Source organism: Bubalus kerabau, chromosome 23 (assembly GCF_029407905.1).
Source record: "Bubalus kerabau isolate K-KA32 ecotype Philippines breed swamp buffalo chromosome 23, PCC_UOA_SB_1v2, whole genome shotgun sequence".
In the NCBI taxonomy this organism is placed as follows: Eukaryota; Metazoa; Chordata; class Mammalia; order Artiodactyla; family Bovidae; genus Bubalus; species Bubalus kerabau.
This window is the reverse complement of record NC_073646.1, coordinates 19,857,329-19,878,329: the sequence shown is the minus strand read 5'-3', so window position 1 is coordinate 19,878,329 and position 21,001 is coordinate 19,857,329. Positions and strand designations below refer to the sequence as shown.

General features: G+C 41.4%; 1 protein-coding gene across 1 annotated transcript in view; it reads left to right on the top strand.

Annotated features, from left to right (window-relative positions):
• Positions 1 to 21,001, top strand: part of DNAH3 (dynein axonemal heavy chain 3) — a 242,515-nt gene that overhangs the window by 83,712 nt on the left and 137,802 nt on the right. The window contains exons 27-34 of the mRNA XM_055562073.1: positions 2,934 to 3,048; positions 9,824 to 10,022; positions 11,770 to 11,878; positions 12,106 to 12,219; positions 12,984 to 13,160; positions 17,559 to 17,650; positions 19,672 to 19,891; positions 20,486 to 20,620. Coding sequence (XP_055418048.1) covers positions 2,934 to 3,048; positions 9,824 to 10,022; positions 11,770 to 11,878; positions 12,106 to 12,219; positions 12,984 to 13,160; positions 17,559 to 17,650; positions 19,672 to 19,891; positions 20,486 to 20,620 — 1,161 coding nt within the window. The remainder of the gene's footprint in view (positions 1 to 2,933; positions 3,049 to 9,823; positions 10,023 to 11,769; positions 11,879 to 12,105; positions 12,220 to 12,983; positions 13,161 to 17,558; positions 17,651 to 19,671; positions 19,892 to 20,485; positions 20,621 to 21,001) is intronic.

Sequence of the window (21,001 nt, the reverse complement as noted above, 5' to 3'; positions counted from 1 at the left end):
CCTTCTCTTCATGGTAAATAGATGGAGAAAAAATGGAAACAGTGACAAACGTTTATTTTGGGGGGCTCCAAAATCACTGCAGACAGTGACTGTAGTCATGAAATTAAAAGACGCTTGCTCCTTGGAAGTAAAGCTATGGAAAATTAGACATAGACAGCATATTAAAAAGCAGAGACATCACTTTGCCAGCAAAGGTCTGCATATCAAAGCTATGGTTTTTCCAGTAGTCATGTATGGATGTGAGAGTTGGACCATAAAGAAGACTGAGAACCAAAGAATTGATGCTTTCAAGTTGTGGTGTTGGAGAAGACTCTTGAAAGTCTGTTGAACTGCAAGGAGATCAAACCAGTCAACCCTGAAGGAAATTAACCCTGAATATTCATTGGAAGAACTGATGCTGAGGCTGAAACTCCAGTACTTTGGCCACCTAATGCAAAGAGCTAACTCATTGGAAAAGACCCTGATGCTAGGAAAGATTGAGGGCAGGGAAAGAAGGGGGGTGACAGAGGATGAGATGGTTGGATGGCATCACTGACTCAATGGACATGAGTTTGAGCAAACTCTGGGAGATAGTGAAGGGCAGGGAAGCCTGGTGTGCTGCAGTCCACAGGGTCACAAAGAGTTGGACATGACTGAGTGACTGAACAGCAAGCAGCTGCACTTTTTACAAATTTATTGTTCATAATTCCTAATAGATGTGTTGCACTTTACACTTGAAAACTGCTTTCATGTACATTATTTGAAACCTTATAAACACTAAAAATTCTGACTTTTGCAAATGCATCTGTGTGCTACAATTTCCTACCTGTAAAGAATAGAATGCTTCCCATCACACATCAAGCTCTAAAGTACTATGCATGCTGAATGATGTGCCTTGGCATCCTAAAGTTGTTGGTACAGAATTTCTATCCATCCATCTATTACCGACCTATTGTTCATTTAACAAATATTTGTTTGACATCTGCAACTGGAACTTTGCTAGGGAAAGGGAATTAGAAGTGAATCAAACAGTCATTGTCCTTGACATGGATTTACAGTCAAGTGAGAAAGATTTTTTTTAAAGGCCCTTTTATCAAAATGTGATAAGGAAAGTACAGGAATCCAGAAATCATGGAAAGGAAGGAGAAAACTAAAAGTAAGAGAGGGTAAGATGTCCCAGAAAAACAGAGTCTAAGAGGAGACATAAAATATAAATATGGAGTAGTCAAGCACAGATCAGGAGGAAGAGCATGAGAGACCAAAATGTGCAAAAATCAGACAACGAGAAGCATGGTGCATTCCAGCAACTAAAGGCAATTTGATCCAGAATTACTGTGTAATACGTGTGGTTAAGAGAGATGTGGAGAACAGTTCTGTCCCCAGTGGCTTGCAGGCATACCAAGGGCAACAGGGATGCATCAAATAGCCTTTTAGGGGACTTCCCTAGTGGTCTAGTGGCTAAGACTCTATGCCTCCAATGCAGGAGGCCCAGGTTTGAGCCCTGGTTAGGGACCTAGATCTCTCATGCTGCAACTAAAGATCCCACGTACTGCAATTAAAGTACCCATATGCTTCAACTAAGAACTTGTGCAGCCAAACAAATGGGATGACCCAGAGGGATGGTATGGGGAGGGAGGAGGGAGGAGGGTTCAGGATGGGGAACACATGTATACCTCTGGCGGATTCATTTCGATATTTGGCAAAACCAATACAATATTGTAAAGTTTAAAAATAAAATAAAATAAAAACATTTTTAAAAGACTTTTTTTGCTATGCATTAAGGATATTATAATTAATTATAATAACCACCACTATTTACTGGACACTTTATTCATACCAGACATTATGCAAGTGCTTTACATTTGTTGTTGCTCAGTTGCTAAGTCCTGTCCAACTCTTTGTGACCCCATGGACTGCAGCACGCCAGGCTTCCCTGTCCTTCACAATCTCCTGGAGTTTGCTCAAACTCATGACCACTGAGTCAGTGATGCCATTCCACCATCTCATCATCTGTCACCCTCTTCTCCTTCTGCCTTCAATCTTTCCCAGCATCAGGGTCTTACTCCTCAAAATCACTTGAAGAATAGCTTTAATTATCTAGATTTGACAGATGAGGAGACCGAGACACAGAGGGTTAAAATCACTTGCCCAGAAGCACATAACAAAAAAATAAGGAAGGTGAGATGAGCGTAGGGTGGTCTCATATGTTCTTCATTCATTTTTATTGTTAACTCATTTTGAAATAATGTCAGACCGGCAAATAACGTTGCAAAAATAATAGGAAGAATTCCCATGCAGCCTTCATCCAGATATATTAACATATTAACATCTTATATAACCACAGTACAATATCCAACAACATTGATACAATATTATTATTTAACCTTTTAAACTCATCTTTTTGTCTGGTTTAGGATTCAATCCAGAATTATATTTAGTTTTCATGTTTCCTTTGCCTACTTTAATCTAAAAGAGTTTCAGTTATTTTTGTTTAATTCTGGCTTAGTGCCCAATGTATATATATTGTAAAATTCATCCTTTTTAGTGTGCATTTCTGAGTTTTGACAAGCACGAACATTTGTGTAACCATCATCACAGCCAAGATACAGAACAGTTCCACACACCCTAACATTTTCCTCATGCCCTTTGTAGTCACTATTCTCAGCCTTTGGCAACTACCATTCTGTTTTATGCCCTTATAGTTTTATCTTTTCCACAACATTATAAAAGTAAAATCATAAAGTATCTAGACTTTCAAATCTGACTTCTTTCAGTTAGCATTATGCTTTTGAAATCTGTCTTGAGGTTAATGACTGGGGCTGAGGGAAAGGGAGGCTGAGGGATGACATCTAGGAGGCTGGTTTGGACCTTGGAGTGTGGATGGTATCATTCCAGAGAAGGGATTACCAGGAGAATACAACTTAGCACGTTGTTCCCTCCTATGCCCCTGCCAGGATTTTCTGAAGAAGAGCAATGATCAGATTGCACAGATTGTTCAGCTGGTGCGAGGGAAGCTGAGCAGTGGAGCTCGACTCACCCTCGGGGCCCTCACAGTCATTGATGTCCACGGTAAGCAAGGAGGTTTTCCTAGCATTAGTGACTGATTAGTAATAGCTGCCAAGCTTGCCTCTCTCCCTTCTGGATGGAATGATTCAGGTTCCTTTTTTTTTTTATTAGGGAGAGGCTTCTCCAACTGAGAATAAATGAGGGGGTAAGGAAGAGAAATCAATGCTTCTGTGTATCTCATCTTATGTTTTCCCTCCCATCCCCAACCTTATTTCCAAGAACCCCACCGCCAGCACCAAGCAGTGCTCTGAGAACGTGATGGCCACAGCCATTTCTGAGATTTACCAACTCGAAGCAATTTCCTTCTACTGATCTTAACTAATAATTTTTTGTCAAGCTTTGTGCTAAGTGCGTGACATACATTGTCTCATTTTTATATACATTTCACAGATTAAGAGCCTGTGGTTTATAGAGGCAAATAACTTGCTGAGAGGCACACAGCTAGTAAGTAGCAGAGGCTCTTTTGTAATTTGAACCTGTGTCTGATTCCAAACCCAAAGACTAGAAATGGGCAGTGATGCAGGGAGAGAATGGGTTAGAGAAGATACATTCCAACTCTTCCTAAGAAAGAGAAAGAGGGAAGGAGGAAAGGAGGAGGAAGAACTGGAGTCTTTATATAAAACAGATCACCCCCACACCCTCACACCATCATCACCAAGGAAACTAGGGCTGAACCAAACTGGTTGCCTGGTAACAGTGTCTCTTTTGCTTACACACCCAGCTTCCTACTGGCATTTCATGCATCTTACTCTCCATAAAGTTGATGCTCATTTCTTTTCCTTTTTTTCTTTTCTTTTGGCCACATGGCTTGTGGGATCTCAGTTCCCCAACCAGGGATTGAACCCAGGCCATGGCAGTGAAAGTCTGTAATCTTAACCACTAGGGCACCCGGGAGCTCCCTGATGTTCATTTCAATCTGATTTCATTTGGATAGACTAGCATAACATATGGAGGAGAGAGGGAGAAGGTGCTCTTCCTCTGGCTACGTATTTAACTTGTAGGAGTAATAAGTGAAGGCATGGTTACTGCCCAGGATGCTTCAGAGTGGTCGAGTTTATACACATGCACACACATACACATTCATGCGTGAACACATGAACATACACTGCTTTGGAAAGGCATCCCCAACCCAAAGCCTTGAGATTCAACTTGCTCTTGGATCTCTTACACACACCTGTTTTCTGGGTCCTCCCAGGAACCTGGATTGGAATTAAATTCCTCAGGAAGAATGAAAGAGTGTAATTTTGGTGTAATCTTCTGCAGGGACTCTTCAGAATTTTGGATTTTACTGTAATAAAGATTTCTCTCACAGAGAGGGAGTAGACTTACAGAAGTGTCCCTTTGCAAAGTTGTATTTCTGAGATCCTGATTCCAAGCACTATGTTAGTTCTGAAGTTGAAATAACAGTTGCCTTGTGAGTTACCTAAAAAATGATTCGCATAAACTATGTCCACTCATCAACTTCAGGGCTCCCATCACTGTGAAAATATTAAATTAAGCTCACAATCCTATTACAGAAAGGATAAAACCTAGAAATATATCTCTTACTTAGTTTCTCAACACCTTTCTTCCATGGAAAGACTAAACCTAACATGGGTTCATGAGCTCCCTTCCTTTGCTAAGTATATCAGGCCAGGCTAATTGTATTCTCCTAGGATATCCTGGGGAGAAGGCAATGGCAACCCACTCCAGTACTCTTGCCTGGAGAATCCCATGGACGGAGGAGCCTGGTAGGCTGCAGTCCATGGGGTTGCGAAGAGTCAGACACAACTGAGCGACTTCACTTTCACTTTTCACTTTCATGCATTGGAGAAGGAAATGGCAACCCACTCCAGTGTTCTTGCCTGGAGAATCCCAGGGACAGGGGAGCCTGGTGGGCTGCCGTCTATGGGGTCACACAGAGTCGGACAAGACTGAAGTGACTTAGCAGCAGCAGCAGGATATTCTAGAGGCCTGGAACAGGGCTAGAAGGATAGCACTGACGATGAGATAGCATTTGTGGTAACTACATACTGAAAAGCACTCTGGGTCACTTTCCCAAGAGTTTAAGGATGATAACAGTAGTTAATATTGGGTTGACCAAAGACTCGTTCATTATTTTCCATAAGATGGCTCTGGTAGCATTTAGGTGTCTTGAACTTCATTTGAAACATTTTTCTTAGATTGTATCGTCACAGCTGTCATATAAGTTCAGTACAGTTCAGTCACTCAGTCGTGTCTGACTCTTTGTGACCCCAAGTATTGCAGCATGCCAGGCTTCCCTGTCCATCAACTTCAGGAGCTAACTCAAATTCACGTCCATCAAGTCCGTGATGCCATCCAACCATCTCATCCTCTGTTGTCCCCTTCTCCTCCTGCCTTCAATTTTTCCCAGCACCAGGGTCTTTTCAAGTGAGTCAGTTCTTTGCATCAGGTGGCCAAAATATTGTAGTTTCAGCTTCAGCATCAGTCCTTCTGATGAATATTCAGGACTGATTTCCTTTAGGATGGACTGGTTGGATCTCCTTGCAGTCCAAGGGACTCTCAAGAGTTTTCTCCAACACTACAGTTCAAAAACATCAATTCTTTGGTACTCAGCTTTCTTTATAGTCCAACTCTCACATCCATATAAGACTACTGGAAAAGCCATGGCTTTGACTAGATGAACCTTTGCTGACAAAGTAATGTCTCTGCTTTTTAATATCCTGTCATATATGTTTGTCATAACTTTTCTTTCAAGAAGCAAGCACCTTTTAATTTTGTGGCCGCAGTCACCATCTGCAGTGATTTTGGAGCCCAAGAAAATAAAGTCTCTCACTGTTTCCATTGTTTCTCCATCTCTTTGCCATGAAGTGATGGGACCAGATGCTGTGATCTTAGTTTTCTGAATGCTGAGTTTTAAGTCAACTTTTTCACTCTCCTCTTTCACTTTCATCAAGAGGCTCTTTGGATGAAACTGGAGCCTATTATACAGAGTGAAGTAAGCCAGAAAGAAAAACACCAATATAGTTTTTCTTCTCTTTCTGCCATAAGGGTGGTGTCATATGCATAACTGAGGTTATTGATATCTTTCCCAGCAATCTGGATTCCAGCTTGTGCTGCAACCAGCCCAGCATGTCACATGATGTACTCTGCATATAAGTTAAATAAGCAGGGTGACAATATACAGCCTTGATGTACTCCTTTCCCGATTGGGAACCAGTCTATTGTTCCATGTCAAGTTCTAACTGTTGCTTCTTCACCTGCATACAGATTTCTCAGGAGGCAGGTAAGGTGTTCTAGTATTCCTCTTTCAGAATTTTCCACAGTTTATTGTGATCCACTAAGTCAAAAGCTTTGGCATAGTCAATAAAGCAGAAGTAGATGTTTTTCTGGAACTCTCTTGCTTTATTGATGATCCAACAGATGTTGGCAATTTGATCTCTGGTTCCTCTTCCTTTTCTAAATCCACCTTGAACATCTGGAATTTCACAGTTCAGGTACTGTTGAAGCCTGGCTTGGAGAATTTTGAGCATTACTTTGCTACCATGTGAGATGAGTGAAATTGTGCAGTAGTTTGAAAATTCTTTGACATTGCCTTTCTTTGGGATTGGAATGAAAACTGACCTTTTCTAGTCCTGTGGCCACTGCTGAGTTTTCCAAATGTGCTGGCATATTGAGTGTAGCACTTTCACAGCATCATCTTTTAGGATTTGAAATAGCTCAACTGGAATTCCATCAGTTCCCCTAGCTTTGTTCATCATGATGCTTCCTAAGGCTCACTTGACTTTGCATTCCAGGATGTCAGACTCTAGGTGAGTGATCACACCATAGTGGTTATTGAGTCATGAAGATCTTTATTGTATAGTTCTTCTGGGTATTCTTGCCACATCTTCATATCAGCATGCATTAAAAAAAAAAAAAAAACTTACCAATTTGGTGAATGCCGGAGTCCAGCTCTAGCAGGGATTCAACCTGAAGGGATAAGCAGTGTCAGCAAGAAACTGAGGCAGCCTCTCATTTTTCTTGGACTGCCTGTTTATTTCAAGCTTAAGATTCTCTTTTATACTTTTACAAAAGCATTAGGTCAGAGGTTTGATATTTTTAGTTCCCATTGACCCAGATTTATTTTTCTCCAAAAGTCATTCTTGCCCCTCAAAAGGAGTTCCTTCCTCAGCGATTCTCTTATCTACTTTTTCTCATGTGTCCCTGTGAATACACTGTAACTCATGCTAATGTCTGGGCCGCATACCACATTCCTCAGTTTATTTCTTATCTTTCTAAGTCCTGTTTGCCCCTAGTATCCTAAGCTCACTATTTCTTAGAAAGGGCTTCTACCTAATAATATCTCTAAAGTCCCTAATTTCTATAAGCTATAGTAGAATATTATACCATTACAGCAATCCTTATATCTTTAGCTTCTAACTATTTTAATTATTCCTAAGCCCTAAATTCAGCAAACTCCTTTGCCATAAACACTTTTCTCACAAATGGGCTTCAGATAGCAATCCCTCCCATGGCCTCAAGCTGCGGCCTGTGTGCTCACCCTGGAACACTTGTTTGTAAAAGTCCTTGAACAAATGTCAGTGATTAACTTTATGAATTACTCTTTGAGCACAGCTGCAGAAGGCTTTGTGCCTTCTTATGCTCCTCTCAAAAACAATAAGCACCTTAATATTCTCCTCAGTCAACTCAGCCAAGGAAAGGGAAAAACAAGTCAGAATCACAAAGCCTAACTCCTTCATTCCGGGTCTGTGCCTATGGAACAAAGGGAGGGGGTTTATGGCCATGCCTCCATTTTGTCAGTAATGCCTAATGCGGCTCCCGACAGGTGAATTTCTCTGTTGTTGTTTTTCAATCACTCAGACGTGTCTGACTCTTTGTGACTCCATGGATTGCAGCACACCAGGCCTCCCTCTCCTTCACCATCTCGTGGAGCTTGCTCAAACTCATGTGCATCGAGTCAGGGATGCCATCCAACCATCTCATCCTCTGTCATCCCCTTCTCCTCCTGGCTTCAATCTTTCCCAGCATCAGGGTCATTTCTAATGAGTTGGCTCTTCTCATCAGGTGGCCAAAGTATTGGAACTTTTGCTTCAATACATCAGTCCTTCCAATGAATATCCAGGATTGGTTTCCTTTAGGATTAACAGGTTGGATCTCCTTGCAGTCCAAGGGACTCTCAAGAGTCTTCTCCAGAACCACAGTTCAAAAACATCATTTTTTAGGCACTCAGCCTTCTTTATGGTCACACTCTTATCCATACATGATTACTTGGAAAAACCATTGCTTTGACTGTTATAGACCTTTGTCAGCAAAATAATGTTTCTGCTTTTTAATATGCTGTCTAGGTTTGTCATAGCTTTTCTTCCAAGAAGCAAGCGTCTTTTAATTTCATGGCTGCAGTCACCATCTGCAGTGATTTTGGAGCCCAAGAAAGTAAAGTCTGTCACTGTTTCCATTGTTTCCCCATCTATTTGCCATGAAGTGAACAGGAATTTCTGTGTAGCCGTTTTAATATTGAAGATGGAAGAAAAAGCAACATTTTTAGCATATGCTGCTTTACTAACTCAAGAAAGGTAAAAACACAACTGAAATGCAAAACAAAAAAAGAAAAAAGGTTCGTGCAGTGTATGGAGAAGGTGCTGTGACTGATCAAATGTGTCATAGTCATTTTTGAAATTTAATGTTAGAGATTTCTTGCTTGATGATGATCCATGGCTGGGTAGACCTGTTGAAGTTGTGAGTGATCAAATCAAGACATTGATTGAGTACAATCAACATTATACCACGCTGGAGATAGCTGACATATGCAAATATCCAAATAAAGCATTGAAAATCATTTGTCCCAGCTTGGTTGTGATAATCACTTTGATATTTGGATTCCACATAAATGAAGCAAAAAATTGACCTCCTTGACCATATTCCCCAGCAATTCTCTTCAATGTAATGAAAAAATTGTGACAGGCAATGAAAAGTGGTACTGTATAATAATGTGGTATGGAAGAGATCATAGGACAAGTGAACTATCACCAATCACACCAAAGGCCAGTTTCCATCCAAAGAGTGTGATGTTGTATGCATTATGGGATTGGAAGGGAGTCCTCTATTATGAGTTTCTTCCAAAAAACTAAGCAATTTATTCCAACAAATACTCCTCCCAATTAGACCAACCGAAAGCAGCACTTGACAAAGAGCATACAGAATCAGTCAACAGAAAAAAACACATAACCTTTCATCAGGATAATGCAAGACCACATGTTCCTTCAATGACCAGGCAAAGGTGGTCAAAAACTGGTCATCAAACTGGAAGATCTGATTTGTCTGCCATATTCACCAGACATTGCACTATCAAATGTCTATTTATTTCAGTCTTTACAAAATTCTCTTAATGGAAAAAATTTCAGTTCCCTGGAAGACGTGGGAAAAAGCCACCTGGAACAACTTTTTGCTCAAAAAGATAAAAATTTGAGGGAAGATGGAATTATGAAGTTGCCTGAAGATTTACAGAAGGTAGTGGAACAAAATTATGAATATGTTGTTCAATAAAGTTCTTGACGAAAATGAAAAAAAAAATGTGTCCTTTCTTTTTTACTTTAAAACTGAAGGAACTTTTTAGTCAACCCAATACTATAAATTTATATAGTATATAAATAAAGATGTTGCTTGAAGTTTAGAGATGGGCAGAGAGGGTAGTTGAACCTAAAATTGTTGAGATCGAGTGGTCTTGATGACATCCTCAGACCCTTCTGAGGAATCCGTGAAAACGGGAGGATGCCGATGACTCTGCAAGTGTGTTTCCATGTCTGTGTCCCCACAGCTCGTGATGTGGTAGCCAAGTTATCTGAGGACAACGTCTGTGATGTGAACGATTTCCAGTGGATCTCCCAACTGCGCTATTACTGGGATTCCAAGGATGTACAGGTGCAGATGATTACCACAGAGGCCTTATACGGCTACGAGTACCTGGGAAACTCCCCCCGGCTGGTGATTACACCCCTCACTGACCGCTGCTACAGGTAAACTCTGGGCCTCCCCAAACCTGAAGGGTGAATAGAGAATTCCAAAAGGAAAATCTGAGAAAGAAGTTTGGAGCAGCTTGAGTTTGTTGCCTTTACCTTCTGTATTCTAGATCCTCAGATTTTAGAATTTTTACCTTAGTCAGTGTGGTCTCACAGATGGGCATTTTAGGCCCTAGGAATAAATGAGAACCCAGTAGAAGTCCTAATGCCAAGTATTGTGTTCAAACCAACAATTAGAACGTTAATGCCTATCCTTGAAAATGGCACAGTGCTTAAGAAAGAAAGCTCTCCAATGGCAGGAATCAAGAAGGGGCCAGGAGATCCCATGGCCAAGAGATAGAACAGGGGCCAGGTAAAGGACCTGGGCAAGGAATCTCTGAGCTCTGCCGTCCAGTCTGATGAAGAGATTGGGCCATTCTGTGCTCAGCAAATTGCTTTGCCACTTTCCTTGGAATTCATAACTTTAGAAACGTGGACTTTGTGAACTTGTCAATTTTGTGATGTTTAGATTTTTCTTTGATTTTATATATTGAGTGCAACTTTTAAATTATAAAGGTAGTACTTGAGTATTTTTTTTCTTTCAAAGTCCTCAATCACCTGTTTTCTGTGTTATGTGACTTCTTCTGTCATTTATCTGATCTACTCACTATTCAGCAACCGTTCCTTGAACTTTGCTGTGCATCATGTGTGACCTCCAGGAACCCTCAACCTAATAGGGTAGGAGAGACACACTCAGGTGATTATAAGAAAGTGTGTTAACTGAAACTATAGAGGCTCATACACAGGGCTGTGGAACCACAGTTGACATATCAGTCATTTCTAATATTTATCTTATGCCTCCCATATGGAACTGAACAATGGGTTCTGAACTCAAGAGTTCATAATCTAGTGGGAGAAATATATTTATTTTTCATCATTCCATTAGCATTGGTGATCTTTGGAATGCAGAGGGTGTTTCACTTTCATTTGATTCATTTAGTATCAGTTCAGTTCAGTCACTCAGTCATGTCCAACTCTCTGCGACCCCATGGACTGCAGCACTCCAGGCTTCCCTGTCCATCACCAACTCCCGGAGCTTACTCAAACTCGTGTCCATTGAGTCGGTGATGCCATCCAACCATGTCATCCTTTGTCGATCCCTTCTCCTTCTGCCTTCAATCTTTCCCAGCATCAGGGTCTTTTCAAATGAGTCAGTTCTTCGCATCAGGTGGCCAAAATATTGTAGTTTCAGCTTCAGCATCAGTCCTTCCAATGAATATTCAGAACTGATTTCCTTTAGGATGGTGTGGTTGGATCTCCTTGCTATTCAAGGGAATCTCAAGAGTCTTCTCCAGAACCACAGTTCAAAAGGATCAATTCTTCTGTACTCAGCTTTCTTTATAGTCCAACTCTCACATCCATACATTACTACTGGAAAAACCATGGCTTTGACTAGATGGACCTTTGCTGACAAAGTAATGTCTCTGCTTTTTAATATGCTGTCTAGGTTGTCATTTAGTATGTATATATTCATTTATCCATTCAATCATTCATTCAAACAAATGCTTTTAGGTACCACCCATACACCAGGCACCAAGTAAGTAAAACACTGAGGAAAATAGAAATTTTTGTGATGATGATGTATTGCCCATATAATCAGGGAAAATCATGTTTAATTATTTGAGTCAAAACAAAATAAACCAAAAGCCAGTTTATTTCTTGTGCCTTAGGACATGGCATTGAGTTCTTATTTTCTTCCCCTTAGGACACTGATGGGGGCTTTGAAGCTGAACCTTGGAGGAGCCCCAGAGGGTCCAGCTGGGACAGGCAAGACAGAAACCACCAAAGATCTGGCCAAAGCTTTGGCCAAGCAGGTAGGGAAATGCTGTTCATCCTCACACTCTTTTCCCATCCCTCTCTGGAGCTGTATCCAGGGAAGTTGGCATCAAGTTCAAAATGGCTTAGCGTACCAGGCAGAGTGGGGCCCCAGCTCCTCCAGTGGAATGAGAAGAGGAGAGCCCCACCTCTGTTTCAAGGTGCAGGGTGATTCAGATGGAAATAAACTCATCTTAAACGGAGCCCACATCCTCTCTCTCTCTAGTGTGTGGTCTTCAACTGCTCTGATGGTCTGGATTACAAAGCCATGGGGAAGTTCTTCAAAGGACTAGCCCAGGCTGGAGCATGGGCCTGCTTTGATGAGTTCAACAGAATTGAGGTAACCCTGCTACTAGGCTACTGAATAAAGGGTTTGGACATGCAGGGGCCTTTTTTCTGGGCTCTCAGTTCCTCAGTGACAGGGCTTATGTCTCCTCTATGGCCCCTTGCACAAAGTAAGTACTCTATGAACCAAACAAAAACAGCCCCAATGAGATAAAATGCTTAGGGTATACATAAGCATTCTCACCAAATTCATTCACTCACTTGCTCATCCAAAAATTTATTGAGCAACTACCCTATGTCAGATATTTTGTATGTGTTCATAATACAGAGATGAGCAAGAAACAGTTTTGCCCTCTAGACTGTTATAGTTCAGCCAAGGGAGATAAAAATTAAATGATACAAGTAGAATATGAGAGAAGTCTGTATCAGTGGCACAAAGGAGTCATCACAAATGAATGAGTGGTTAATTCTATTTGGGTAGGCAGTTGAGATTAGGGAATATAAGCATGCAATTTGAACCAATAAACACCATACATGCATACTATGGATGAAGTATTATGCTAGGTACAGGAACAAAGATAAAATACTGTGGAAACTACTTACAGACACACACACACACACACACACACACGCATGCATATACACACCAGTTTTCTGTTCTTTTCCCAAAACTCTAAATCATGCTCCTAACTTTGAATGTGAAGGTCTTATTCTCAGGTGATGGGGTTCTTTATTTGCTAGGTGAAGGATACTATGGCAGAGTAGGGTGGGTGGCCGTCAGAAGCAGGAGCTCAAATCAACCAGCCATTCTCACTCCAGGTAGAAGTACTGTCTGTGGTAGCTCAACAGATTCTCAGCATTCAACAAGCTATTATCCGGAAGCTAAAGACATTCATCTTTGAAGGCACCGAGCTCTCTCTAAACCCAACCTGTGCGGTCTTCATCACCATGAACCCTGGGTATGCTGGCAGGGCTGAGCTGCCAGATAACCTCAAGGTAAACATCAGAATGGGAAATACTGGGTGTACTTTATGGTTCAGAAACCTTTGGAAGTATCAGGCATCTCACAGAGAAGCCAAATAATAGACCATGTGACATTTTTCAACTATGAGAAGTGAAGATGTTACTTGGCTTCAGAACTCAATCATCTCCCCAACTCTAGCTTTCATGAGGTGGGAGGAAATATATACCATAATAACCAATGGCAAAGAGGAAACAATGAACACTGGAATAAGTGTCACTATTTCTGATGTCTACAAGGGTCAGACAGTTCATATAAATGAAAAAGCCAAAGAGGCCTGATAGGGACTCTGACAGATATCCCACCTAGAGGCAGCAGCCCCTACTTATCCCCAGCCTACTCTGGCCAAGCAGGAATTGTGGGACGTTCTCATTCTTCAGGAAAAAACAGAAATTTGGATTGTTACATAAAATCTTATTTTTAGATCCTGGCTTAATGCAAAAACTAAAATCATTGTAGGCAAAATAAAATCATTGTAGACCAAATAAAACAGATCGGCATATAAGAGAGCATCAAAGTTCAACACAGAGAACGCTGGTAAACCAAGACTAGAGCACATGGAGCTAAGCTAATTAGGCCCAAGTGGTGTCCACACCAAAGCAGAATGTTCCAACCAGCTAGAGAGATAACAAGAGAGCTAATATATCCTCGAGACCTACTGCTCAACTGGCCTGAGCTACAACCATGGCAATAAGCATTGGCCCTGCTGCTATGGCGAAAGGAAAGTGCCTCTGAAGTAGGGGAGAGAGAATGCCAGCCAGGCCATCTTCAAGAGGACAGGCACTAAATGACCTTAGCATGCTGCTCTCATAGATGAAAAAAACCCAAAGTGCAAAGTGACTGGGTCTCTACCTGTGGAGCATCTAGCCCCCCCAACTGCATGAAGAAAGGGAGACTTCAAGACCCACTTTTTATAGGTTTTCTTTCAAATTATTGTTCCATTCCCTCAAGTGAAAGAGAGACCTGGACAAAAATGTATATTCACAATAACATATGACGCTCCATCTGCTAGAAATGCATTCTGATTAGTTCCTGGAATCTAATTCACATATACCACTCCTCCTCCTCCCTGGGAATAGAAAAGAAGCCAAGGAAATCCCTACAAGTGACCCCTCCTCTCTAGATCAACATAGACCAGTAGACACCAAAGTAGAATTTGAACCCACGTTTCTCATTTTATAGTGCACAATTGTTGTTAAGTCACTCCTGCATCCCTCCCAGCTAACAACCATGCTGCTGCTGCTGCTAAGTTGCTTCAGTCGCATCTGACTCTGTGTGACCCCATAGATGGCAGCCCACCAGGCTCCCCCATCCCTGGGATTCTCCAGGCAAGAACACTGGAGTGGGTTGCCATTTCCTTCTCCAATGCATGAAAGTGAAAAGTCAAAGGGAAGTCGCTCAGTTGTGTCTGACTCTTTGCTACCCCATGGACTACAGCCTACCAGGCTCCTCCATCCATGGGATTTTCCAGGCAAGAGTACTGGAGTGGGGTGCCATTGCCTTCTCCAAACAACCATGCTAGATCTGCATAAACAACGTTCATGAGACAGTGTAGCCCAGTAGAAAACACTCAGGGTTGGTGTCAGGAAGTCTGGATTCTAGTCTTGGCTCTACCTCTAACTGCATGACTTAGGCAAGTCTCTTCTCCTCTAAGATCAAAAATACAAAGTCCCTTAAGTCATGTCCAGCTCTTTGCGACTCTATGGGCTGTAGCCCACCAGGCTCCTCTGTCCATGGGATTCTCCATGCAAGAATACTAGAAGGGGTTGCCATGCCCTACTCCAGGGAATCTTCCCCACCCGGGGATCAAACCCACGTCTCTTATGTCTCCTGCATTGGCAGGCGGGTTCTTTACTGCTAGCACCACCTGGAAAGCCCCAATAATAACAATACCTGATGTTTATTGAGCCCTTACTATGTGCTATACACCTTTTTAAACACTTCAGATCAGATCATATCAGATCAGGCACTCAGTCGTGTCCGACTCTTTGCAACCCCATGAATCGCAGCACGCCAGGCCTCCCTGTCCATCACCAACTCCCGGAGTTCACTCAGACTCACGTCCATCAAGTCAGTGATGCCATCCAGCCATCTCATCCTCTGTTGTCCCCTTCTCCTCCTGCCCCCAATCCCTCCCAGCATCAGTCTTTTCCAGTGAGTCAACTCTTCGCATGAGGTGGCCAAAGTACTGGAGTTTCAGCTTTAGCATCATTCCTTCCAAAGAAATCCCAGGGCTGATCTCCTTCAGAATGGACTGGTTGGATCTCCTTGCAGTCCAAGGGACTCTCAAGAGTCTTCTCCAACACCACAGTTCAAAAGCAGCAATTCTTTGGTGCTCAGCCTTCTTCACAGTCCAACTCTCACATCCATACATGACCACAGGAAAAACCATAGCCTTGACTAGACGAACCTTTGTTGGCAAAGTAATGTCTCTGCTTTTGAATATGCTATCTAGGTTGGTCATAACTTTCCTTCCAAGGAGTAAGCGTCTTTTAATTTCATGGCTGCAGTCACCATCTGTAGTGATTTTGGAGCCCAGAAAAATAAAGTCTGACACTGTTTCCACTGTTTCCCCATCTATTTCCCATGAAGTGATGGGACCGGATGCCATGATCTTAGTTTTCTGAATGTTGAGCTTTAAGCCAACTTTTTCACTCTCCACTTTCACTTTCATCAAGAGGCTTTTGAGTTCCTCTTCACTTTCTGCCATAAGGGTGGTGTCATCTGCATATCTGAGGTTATTGATATTTCTCCCGGCAATCTTGATTCCAGCTTGTGTTTCTTCCAGTCCAGCGTTTCTCATGATGTACTCTGCATATAAGTTAAATAAGCAGGGTGACAATATACAGCCTTGACGAACTCCTTTTCCTATTTGGAACCAGTCTGTTGTTCCATGTCCAGTTCTAAGTGTTGCTTCCTGACCTGCATAAAATTTCTCAAGAGGCAGATCAGGTGGTCTGGTATTCCCATCTCTTGAAGAATTTTCCACAGTTTATTGTGATTCACACAGTCAAAGGCTTTGGCATAGTCAATAAAGCAGAAATAGATGTTTTTCTGGAACTCTCTTCCTTTTTTGATGATCCAGCAGATGTTGGCAATTTGATCTCTGGTTCCTCTGCCTTTTCTAAAACCAGCTTGAACATCAGGAAGTTCACGGTTCACATATTGCTGAAGCCTGGCTTGGAGAATTTTGAGCATTACTTTACTAGAGTGTGAGATGAGTGCAATTGTGTGGTAGTTTGAGCATTCTTTGGTATTGCCTTTCTTTGGGATTGGAATGAAAACTGACCTTTTCCAGTCCTGTGGCCACTGCTGAGTTTTCCAAATGTGCTGGCATATTGAGTGCAGCACTTTCACAGCATCATCTTTCAGGATTTGAAATAGCTCAACTGGAATTCCATCACCTCCACTAGCTTTGTTCGTAATGATGCTTTCTAAGGCCCACTTGACTTCACATTCCAGGATGTCTGGCTCTAGGTCAGTGATCACACCATTGTGATTATCTGGGTTGTGAAGATCTTTTTTGTACAGTTCTTCTGTGTATTCTTGCCATCTTTTCTTAATATCTTCTGCTTCTGTTAGGTCCATACCATTTCTGTCCTTTATCGAGCTCATCTTTGCATGAAATGTTCCTTTGGTATCTCTGATTTTCTTGAAGAGATTCCCTAGTCTTTCCCATTCTGTTGTTTTCCTCTATTTCTTTGCATTGATCGCTGAAGAAGGCTTTCTTATCTCTTCTTGCTATTCTTTGGAACTCTGCATTCAGATGCTTATATCTTTCCTTTTCTCCTTTGCTTTTCGCTTCTCTTCTTTTCACAGCTATTTGTAAGGTATTTGCCCTCATGATAACTATGAAGAGGGCATAGTTGTTAGACCATTTTGAGGTTAAAGACCTGAGGTCTAGCGGGGTTACCTAACTTATCCACAGTTGTTATGTAGCAGAACAAGGACTTGATTTTTTAAATCAAGGTCTGTCTAACTTCAGGATTCTTCTGCTATATAATTATCCTGCATCCCTGAATGACTTCTGCTGTCTACATTGAACACCAGAAAGCTCCAATAGTTGACTGAAGCTATTGAAACTCCATTTGGCATAGGAGGATGAAGTGTTGCTAGGATACTGGCACCTAAAGCCTTTCACACAACCATTGAGGGACCCAATGTATTTGGACAAGGCTAGTGGGGAGGTTCGTGGAGCAGTGGATCCATCTGGTAAAGACAGTCTCTGTGCACTGATTTGTCCTCCAGCCCTCCTTTCCTTGACTGTCACTGGGTGGTCTGAATGATCATGTTATTTCTCTTTGCCTCTTTAGATGTGCCTTCCCCAGTTTTCACCTTACACATTTAGGTTCTGAATGGCATTTCTTTTCCAGGCCTTGTTTCGGACAGTGGCCATGATGGTGCCAGATTATGCCCTCATTGGAGAAATCTCCCTCTACTCTATGGGATTTCTAGACTCCAGAAGGTACGTTATATTGGCTTTCCAGTGCGTTTTAAAGAAAGAGTGATGGAATGACTTTTTGTAGGGTGGATTCAAGGTAAATTGTCCATTGGAAAACAAAAAAAAGAGAAACTTGAGATATATGCTTTTACTCACAAGTTTATCTGAATGTACATAGCCCTGGTCTCTGTCTTGACCCCTTCTCTGACTAGGAAATGGCCAAGATTCCCAATAAAGAGCCCTCCACTCCTTTTATATATATCTGGACTACTTCTAAGGAAGACTCACTCATTTCTTCTCTATCCCTCACTGTTAACACACACACACACACACACATTCCTAAATGACTGAAAGACATGAAATTATTTCAAGGTTGAGTTGTTTTTGATCAAGATTGAAGAAGAAAAATTAATATAATTTAGAATTAACTTTGTTAGCAATATAATATTTATTTACTCCAATCAACTTAATTATCTCTCAAGTATTACCCAGTTTTCTGAGACACAGACATACACAAGCATCAGTCTCTTTTTCACATATAACCAGAATTGTGAATATTCACTGTAAAATGGCTTTTATTGATCTATTTCAAATTTTACATTTGCCTTTTCACATTGCTTGGCCATAATCAATTGATTTTTTTGTTACCACAGATATCTCCACAAGGCCCAAAGTGTCTTTGTGGTCTGGACGTCATTGCTCTTAATGCACAGGGCTATAGATGTTCTCAACAGAATGTGTCATCCTTACTAGGCTAAGAGGCTGCCTCAGTCATAAGAGGTTTAGTTTATTGTTTTCTATAGGAGACTTGGCTTACATTGATTTGCCTGTTCAATTCATTTATTCAATTGGCAAGCCTTCATTGAGTCATCTACCTTATGTCCTGCCCAGTCCTAGGTGCTGGTGAGCAACACAGTCTTTGCTTTTAGTGTAAAGCAGTCTTGTTAGACAGGAGTCCTGCAAGGAAAACATGCATCAGCACATTAGTTAGGGTAAACCTGACCTCCAAATTCCAATGGCTTAGCATAGTAAAAGTTTTATTTTTCACTCCCTGAAAATCCAAAATGGGTGTCTGTGATCAGGGGAGTTCTTCCCCAAGGAACCCAGGTAACTTATATCTCACAGCTATAACACATGAGCATGGAGGAGCTTATGGAGGCAGTTTTTATGGACCAGCCCTTAAAGTGGCATACTTCCACTTCATTCATATGCCACTGGCTAGGAGTCAGCGATGTGGCCACACCTGTGGGGAAGGCTGGGAAATGTGGTCCCCTGTGTGCTCAGGAAGAATCAGATATGGTAGTGCACATGAGCATACATGTGTTATGTGCTGAGTATACTAATTTTTGAGTTGGTTTTCTTAAATTAAAAGATGGATATTGAAAAAAATCGTAATGTTACAGAAGTGCAAAATTGAGTGTCCTCTGGTGGCTTAGACAATAAAGCATCTGCCTACCGTGTGGGAGATCTGGGTTTGATCCCTGGGTCAGGAAGATCCTCTGGAGAAGGAAATGTCAACCCACTCCAGTACTCACCCAGTCCAGTACTCTTGCCTGGAAAATCCCATGGACAGAGGGACGTAGTAGGCTACAGTCCATGGGGTCGCAGAGTCGGACATGACCAAGCAACTTCACTTCACTTCACTTCACTTCACTTCACTTCATTGTATCTCTTAGTAGCCCCACTCTATAGGCACTAACATTGTTAATCATTCGATGTAATCTTCCCAAATGTGTCTATGTGTGGCATACACATACACTCATATATACACATAAGATTATAAACACGTGCAATTTCTTATACAGTACATATTATACTTATGTATGTGCTTGCTATTTTTCATCCTACCTTTGAAAGAGAGTTATAGTGCTTCCTTAGCTCATTATGGTAACTCTATGAAGAAACCTTCAAATGATATGATTTTTCCATCACATTCATGGGCAAGCCTGGCTCCTGAAGGGTCAGGGCACAACATGTTGGGAATGTCTGCTGAGCAAGACATGGGCCTTACTGGAGGGTCTGCGGACATGTCTTTGCCCTCCCAGTCTTGCTCAGAAGATTGTTGCAACCTACCGCCTGTGTTCAGAGCAACTCTCCTCCCAGCATCACTATGACTATGGCATGCGTGCTGTCAAGTCTGTGCTCACTGCTGCTGGCAACCTGAAACTCAAGTATCCAGAGGAGAATGAGAGTGTCCTGCTGCTCCGGGCCTTGCTTGATGTCAACCTGGCCAAGTTCTTGGCTCAAGATGTCCCTCTGTTTCAGGTATGCAATGGTTTGAGACCTTGGCTAAGCACTGAGATTCTACTTCCCAAGATGAAAAAAAAATTTGGCACCTCTTCCACTCCTTACACCCTTTCCATTCTCTAGCCAGCATCCCTATTGCCAGATACCCTCCCCCAAATATTAAGTAATAATGGTAATAGCAGTATCCCTAATTCTTGATTTTTAATAAAAATAGTTTCACTAATAGGATAATATTTGCTGTTGAGTGTGAGTAGTTAGTTGTTTATATCAAATATAATTAGTTTTGTAACTATTTTAACACCTATCTTCCTTACTAAGCTGTAAGCTCTTAAAGACAGAAAGCATGGCCATTTTGTTCATTCCTAGTGTAATGACTGAAATAGCACAGACATTAGCTATTTGCTGACTTTTTAAATTGTTGGGAAGAAACATCATGTTTAACAAATATTGTTGGAATTTGTAATTGTGGATAAGGTACATGATTTTGGTATAGGAAAATTGAGGTTTGGAATTTTCCAAGGATTCCTGCTATTTGTAGATTCCATTAAAAAAAATGTTGAGGTTATATACCTGATAATTCATACTTTTCACATCTTGAATTTTTGTTAACAGGGAATTATATCAGACTTGTTTCCTGGAGTTATTCTTCCACAGCCAGACTATGCAGTTTTTATGGAAGTACTAAATGCGAACATCAAAAAGATGAAACTTCAGCCAGTACCTTGGTTTATTGGAAAAATTATCCAGGTTGGTTCCATGTACCTATGTGGAAATGTACCTGTTTATTATTTGCTGAGGTCAGAAATCACAAAGAACTATGGTAGATTGGAACTGAACTGATGGCAATTGGAAATTAGAGCTGAAGGTAGAGATAAAGACACTTAACAATCCATTGTGCCTTCAATTTTCATTTCTAGGAATTGGCGTTTAAAATCCAATATTTTTCCTATCCCCATCTTCCCTGGGGTTTCTTTCTTTCTTTTTTTTTTTTTTAATTTAGGGATGAAATAGAACCTTTCGGGGCATTGTGCTTTGAATTAGTCAAGACTTTTTTGGTTCTCAGTGATAGAATGTGAACGTGGAAGTCGCTCAGTTGTGTCTGACTCTTTGCAACCCTGTGGACTATAT